The following is a 7,514-nucleotide window of genomic DNA, read 5'->3' on the forward strand; positions in this document are numbered from 1 at the left end:
GAACCCGTGTCCCCTGCATCGGCAGGCGGACTCTCAACCACTGCGCCACCAGGGAAGCCCCCAAATTATTTTTTTCTCGAGATGTATGCTTGTTTATTCCTCTGACAGGAGCTTCTGAATTAATATATTCAGAGGTGACATCTAGCTCTGGTATCAAGGAAGGGAATTTGACATGTTCGGGGTCTTTGCAAGCTGAAACAATCTCTGATTGAGAAACACTTTCCAGATGATTAGAAGATGGATACAATGAAGTAGTGTCCAATGAACAGCTACAATAGGATTGTTTTCTAGGTGATGGCAGGGAAACTGGCATTGTGTCAAACATGCTTTTTCCTGGTAAAATCCTTCCAGATGGAAAACAGAAAAGAATAGTAATTTGCACAAGAACAATTTTTCCTCTGTAACGTGTTGCAAAAAAAGCAGAGCGTTGAGTCACCCACCACTCATGTTAAGTCAAATATTAATACAATAACAAACGAAAATAAGTTACTTTCTTACCTCCATTCATTAATAAAAGCAACACAATTATTAAAAGTTTGATCAATTTTGATCCCTTTTTTTTTTTTTCCCCCCGCCCGGTACGCGGGCATCTCACTGTTGTGGTCTCTCCCGTTGCGGAGCACAGGCTCCGGACGCGCAGGCTCAGCGGCCATGGCTCACGGGCCTAGCCACTCCGCGGCATGTGGGACCGTCCCGGACCGGGGCACGAACCCGTGTGCCCTGCATCGGCAGGCGGACTCTCAACCACTGCGCCACCAGGGAAGCCCTTGATCCCATTTTTGTCATGGAAATCATTTTCTGGGTTTTCATCAAAGGTGCTACAAAGTCCCAAAGTGTTTCTGTAATCTAAACTAGGGGCTCTGATTGTTAAACTCATGCTCCACTCCCTAAGATCAGCACAGATAAATGCTCCAGAAGAAAACCAGATCTGAAGTACAGAAATAAAAGATGTTTAAACAATATTCAATATGGATTAAGAAAAAAACTAGATTTTTAAAAAAATAAATTCATTTATTTCTTTAATATAAAAAGAGAACAAAATACTGGTTTCCTTTAGATCACAACTTACCTTTTAATACTACATGTCAGGGCTTCCCTGGTGGCGCAGTGGTTGAGAGTCCGCCTGCCGATGCAGGGGACACGGGTTCGTGCCGCGGTCCGGGAGGATCCCACATGCCGCGGAGCGGCTGGGCCCGTGAGCCTCGGCCGCTGCGCCTGCGTGTCCGGAGCCTGTGCTCCGCAACGGGAGAGGCCACAACAGTGAGAAGCCCGTGTACCGCAAAAAAAAACCAAAAAAAAACCTACAAGTCAAAATAATGGAGTTCTGCCTTTTGCTGACTTGAAATTTGAACTCCATATTGATCCTTTCATTGAGATAGTTTGTTTATACTCCTTTCTTTAAATGATTTAAACTAAAGTAAATATTTCATACGATTAAAACAGCTAGAAATGTTGAGGATAATGTTTACCAAGTAATACCTCTGAAAATAATTATTTAATATAGAACTAGAGTGCCGGGTAATTAATTTACACAAATAAATATAATTCCAGAGGAGTACATATTCCTGTGGCTAATCAGTATTCTCTTGCAGCCAGTAGGTAAATAGAATCAGAAGCCAAATTATACCAGAAAGTTGCTTGGGGAGTTGGGAATGGGAGCAAGGAGTTTGCTGAATGATCCTAAGAGCCTGTGTCATCCATGATCCTCCTCACAGGACGATCACCTCTCCTAGGTCAGACACTTGGATGTCTGTGTTGAAAATATACCACCTGTGTTTGTTCCTCTGACTCTCCTTCCCCTTTTAATTTTTTAAATTTTAAAATAGTGTCCTTTTCCTTTTTATGAAAACAGTAAGTATTCATTACAGAAAAATATTTAAAAAGCAAATAAACCTTACATTACTACTCAGTCTGAGGTAGCTAATGTATCTTAATCCAGGTTCTTTGAAAACCTCACCTGTATTTCATTAATATCTTCACCTGTCAATAAATACACATTTGCTCCGAAACTTTCATGACTACAAAGTGTTCTATTATGTGATGTCATTATATTTAGGGTTTTGATTAAACTATTTTATTCATCACTGATTAATTGTAATTTTTCCCTCTTGGAGAAATACAATGGACATCACTAGCGTTCTGCATATCCTTAATTATTTTACTGTGATACATTTTCAGAAGTAAAATTTCTTGAAAAATGACATGCATAGGTTCAATTTATTATATATGAATAATACGTATGTCTCTGGAAAGACTGTAACTACTTTGTCTACTCTTGCTCTTGTATGACAGCTGTCTGATCCACACTTCATTGATAAACTAATGAAGTTGACATTTTCATATTTTTGTTGGTTATTTGTACTTTTGGACATCAGTTTTATTTCTTTTGTGAATTGCCTGTTTATATTATTTGCTCATTTTAATTGGAGTGCTGACTATATATTAGTGATGTATGAGTGCTAACTGTATGTATTAACTGTATGTTTTATATGTAGCAAATATTTTCCCAATTTTTGATTTGTATTTTGGTTTTTAATGGTGGAATTCAAATATATAACACTATGTTAAAAAATTCTTATTCATCTCAATGGTATAAAAACGTTCACTTACATTTTCTACTACTTTCATTTAAATTTAAATTTCATTCACCTGGAATTTACTTTTTTGGAAGATGAAAGGAAGATGACCTTAAAATACAAATAATTAGCTCACAGATATTAAGTATTATTTTAAAATGTCAATGAGTATATAATCTTGGCTCTATTTCTTTTTTGGCTCTATTTCTTGATTTTCTAATCTCTTCCATGTATCTACCACTTATTCCTGAGGCAGAACCATCTGTATTCATTTTAAAAATGGGCTAGCTATTCCTGAATATTCTTTTTTTAAATTAATTTTTGCTGGAGTATATTTGCTTTACAATGTTGTGTTAGTTTCTGCTGTACAGCAAAGTGAATCAGTTATACGTATACATACACTCCCTCTCTTTTAGATTTCCTTCCCATTTAGGTCACCACAGAGCACTGAGTAGAGTCAGGAACAAGACAAAGATGTCCACTCTCGTCACTATTATTCAACATAGTTCTGAATATTTATTCTTAATTATATATTTCATCTCTGCCTAATATACCATTTATTGGGCATTGTCAAAAATATGAATAACCCAAATTATCAAACTGAAATCTTAAAATAAGGCACTTTAGATTTGACAAAGTTTTAACTATGTTGTGTCTGTTTGTGTGTGGTAAGTGAAAAAAATTTTATTCCATCTAAGATTGGTGTTAATCAAAAAGCGACTTTCTTGAAAAAAACTAATGTTGAAAAATAATAGTTCCTAATTTAATAGAGATGAAAAAAAGTTCATATTTGAATACAAAATCTGTGGAAAATAAAAGAAAAAAATACTTTTTTAACAGTGAAGAATCATGACTTTTCTTCCTAAGTAAGATTCACTTATCTTGATAGTGCTGGTTACATCTTGGCTCTTTACAAATAAATATGGCTGTGATTCATGTAGCTGACCACTGCACATATCAAAAGTAACTACATCACCTTCTTCTTTGGCAACAAAGCCACAGTTACATGACACAGGATAATGGAGGCTTCCACAGTCCCACTGACATACATGGACTTCAAAATCACGCGACATACTCTTGTAAAGCACAAATGTTCCAGTCTTGAAGTTATCATACATCCTATCATTAACAGAAGTCAATTGCGTTAAGAACTGGTATAAAATATCACAATAATATGTTACAAACCAAATATACATATTAAATTTATTTATATGCATTCAATATATTTTGATGCAAGAATGGAAAATCTATATTCTAATAACTTTATATATAAAAAGCAGTTATTTGTAGAGTACTGAATGAAACAGAATGGTGATAAACACCTAAATCTCTCTCACTACTTTTTTCTTCTATTTCATCATTTCAGTCAATCCCTACTGTCAGCCTTCTCTTTCTGACACTGCTTTTGTTTTCTTTGTAGCACTATTTCCTCAGATACACTACATATTTTATTTATTAGTTGTGTATGTCTCTCTCCACCCAGGCAAATGTAAGCTCCATGAGAGCCGGGGATACTTGTCTGTTTTGTGCACTGCCATACTCTAGCACGTAGTACGTAGTTGTCACTTAGTTGTTGCACAGTTAATCTTGTTGAATTATAACACATTAAATTAATCACCAGTATGCTTTCTTGAGGTATTTTCCACTAAGACTTCTAAGCCTTTAATTATAACCACAAAGGATTCTTGTATGTGAGATCAGTTCCTACAACTTTTCAATAACTTTTCAAACTTTTGGAGTTTCATTTGTTATTGGGGTGGGGTTATACATCTCTTTACTGATACTGAATAATTTTACTGACAATGATCACATTATAGATTTTTTAAAGAAGAAATTACCTTGTATTATGAAGAAAATTATTACTGAACAATGAGGTGTTTTTATTATTTCTTTAGCAACATCTTAAAATCATGTATTCCTCAGAACAGGATAACCGAGTTTAAATCCTTCTATGCAGATATTAATAGCAAAATAGTTTAGGTTACTGTTTGATCGTTTTGCTCAGTTTAAGTTCCAAAGGCAGATATCCAGGCATTCATGATGGCTATGATAGTTTTCCTCCTGAGTATCCTTGCAATGAATTAGAAGTTATTAGTTTTTAAGATAATTATAATGTGTTAGTTTAATCATCTTGCCTAAACCTTAAATATTGTTTCAGTATCATGTAGAAATGCAAAACAGTACATATCTCTAGAGTAGATAATTTAATTATTATTATAAATAAATGGTCAAGCTAAAAGGATTGTATTTTTAAGACTCTTCATTTTTACAAATTCATCTTCACAATCTGTATATTTACTAAGAACTAGATTTTAGGGCAGAAACATTCCACACAAATAAATATTTTGAAACAAAATGTCCATACATGCCTTCCTTTCTAATCTTTCAGTGAATAGGACTAAGAAATAAAATAGTATAATGCTTAAAACAAAACAACAACAAAATCCAAGAGAAACACAAACTACCAAAGGAAAAAACTTACAGGAAATTATCTGCCATCAAAGGTAATTATATGTGGATCAGTAAATGAATAGCAGTAAGTAGTCAGGACATCCTTTACTCTGATCTTACAAGCAAAGAAATTTTCAGTAAATATTACCGTTAATTGTTATTTAGTGATATACAATAAATTTCCTAGCAAGCTCAATGAATTTTTACTTAACTACTGTTTTATCATAGTTATTGAAACTGGAATAATTTACAAACTGAAAGAGCTTATTAAATGATTTTGAAATGAAAAGTTCACAAGGTATAGTGATAAAATACACATATCTTTTTTTAAAGCTTCACTTATAAAGATATTTTTGTAATTTGTTAACCTGGATGCTGTCTGGAACGTAGCTGTTCCATAGGAAATCCTCATTAACTATAGGTTCTACTACAATATTTGTGACTCTATTTCCATCTTGAGAAAAATCTGTTACAGCAGAGTAGTACACAAAAGCATTGCTGCAGGTTCCGTTAGCACAGGATGATGTCTGGTGAAGGTCCACGTGACAGGAAGATAGTGACAAATTTAAGCCTAGCTGTTCTTTACCTATTTTAGTGAAAAAATACACAGAAAATTTTCCTAAGAGAATCTACCAACCAAAGCACATAATAACTTGATTAACACAAAACACTGAATCAAGAGATTATTCTTAAATTATTTTCTCTTACTTAAAAATATAGTTGTAACTTTTGTCTAAGTAAACCAAAGCTATTGAACTCTACCTGATCTTTACAAATAGTTAATAATGTGTATATATATATATATTACTATTTTTAATAGGTTATAAATTCATATGCACCTGGATAAAATTCAGAAGCAATATAAAATTTGTTTCTATAAAAAAATGTAATTCTAACAGTAAGAAACATAATTTAATTTTTTTGCCTAATACTTTTAGGCCTTGAGTCCAGATATGTCTTAGGGCTTGAACTCATGTTCTATCCATTGTTGAGTGATAGCAGTGATTACTGATCATTAATGATTACTGATACAGAGTTCATCAAACAGGTTTACCTACTGATACAGTTCATCATTTTAAAAAACAGAAAAATAAAAACAAATAAAGTAATTCCACACCAGTAATAAATCCTCAATCTCTTTCACTTCCCAAATGTCCCAATATATTCAGAACCTTGAGAGGCTTTCTTGCCTATGGAACAAAGAACACACAAAAAAATAATTTGGAAAGAAAATGGTAACAAAAGAGAAGGAAGGGGCTTCCCTGGTGGCGCAGTGGTTGAGAGTCCGCCTGCCGATGCAGGGGATACGGGTTCGTGCCCCGGTCCGGGAAGATCCCACATGCCGCGGGGCGGTTAGGCCCGTCATGTCCCGAGCCTGTGCTCCGCAACGGGAGAGGCCACAACAGTGAGAGGCCCGCGTACCGCAGAAAAAAAAAAAAAAAAAAAAAAGAGAAGGAAGGAACTCTAAGGATTTGTATAACTAAACAAAAAGGATAGATTCCTCCAAAAGCTGGCTACAAAAGAAGTTTGCTCTCACATCCAATTAATGAATACAAAGTCCATCTGAGACAGGCACACTGCATAGATTCTAAATTCCTGAAAAAATTTTCTCTCCATGCATTTTTTTCTAGAAATATATACTTTTCCCATGTTCATAACAAATAACAGAAACATCAGAATTCTTAGCCAGCTCCCCAGGTGAATATGAAACATATCTGGCTTAGATAGAACCCCTGACATCATTTCCCCTGGTCAGTGGTATGAGGGCCAAGTACTGTTCTCTTTAAGCCTGTGAAAAAGCAGCGGGGCCTTTGTAGAAATACACTAGGAGACACCAACTTGTTCTCTATGAAAGTAGAGATATAATGAAAATATACTTAAAGAAGATGAGATGAAGAATATCAGAATGAAATCGAGAAATTTTTCTCCAGAAAAAAAGGAAATTGTTTTTAATTGACAATAACATAAACTTCTAAAATGTAGGAATATAGGCTGTTTTTATATTATTATAGCAACATTTGTCTTGTTGAAAGAATTGAGAGCATGAAAATATAGTGTAAAGTATACTTGGAGGGAAATCTTTGCCTAACACAATTTTGGAAAATGTCAATAACATCCTCTTCCTAGTCTCGCCCATAAACTGTAGTAAAATTTGCATAATATGCAAGTATGCATAATATGCACATAGTTTGAAGTAGAATTGTGTCATACAGCCTGAGAGACAGTGTTTAATTTCATATTCTGGGTTGTATTTCAAAATAAAGTGTTGCTTATGGTGCTTCTGAAAGCTGAGTGAGTAGCTGGGTGTTACCTTAGCTTGTTGACTGTCAAGTATGTTGGGATAGCCTCTCTTGATTCCTCTTTCTCTCTCCTTAGTCATCTCTTTTTTCTGAGTGAGTCATTCCCATGAGACTCTCTCTCTCTCCTAGCTTTTTTTTTTTTTTTTTGCAGTACGCGGGCCTCTCACTGTTGTGGCCTCTCCCGTTG

The 7,514-nt window shown here is 34.7% G+C and overlaps 1 protein-coding gene across 1 annotated transcript in view; it reads right to left on the bottom strand.

Annotated features, from left to right (window-relative positions):
- Positions 1-7,514, bottom strand: part of VWDE (von Willebrand factor D and EGF domains) — an 87,230-nt gene that overhangs the window by 75,869 nt on the left and 3,847 nt on the right. The window contains 6 exon segments of the mRNA XM_024131496.1: positions 67-344; positions 499-553; positions 757-928; positions 3,431-3,695; positions 5,042-5,142; positions 5,396-5,613. Coding sequence (XP_023987264.1) covers positions 67-344; positions 499-553; positions 757-928; positions 3,431-3,695; positions 5,042-5,142; positions 5,396-5,613 — 1,089 coding nt within the window.

This window comes from Physeter macrocephalus, chromosome 5 (assembly GCF_002837175.3).
Source record: "Physeter macrocephalus isolate SW-GA chromosome 5, ASM283717v5, whole genome shotgun sequence".
In the NCBI taxonomy this organism is placed as follows: domain Eukaryota; kingdom Metazoa; phylum Chordata; class Mammalia; order Artiodactyla; family Physeteridae; genus Physeter; species Physeter macrocephalus.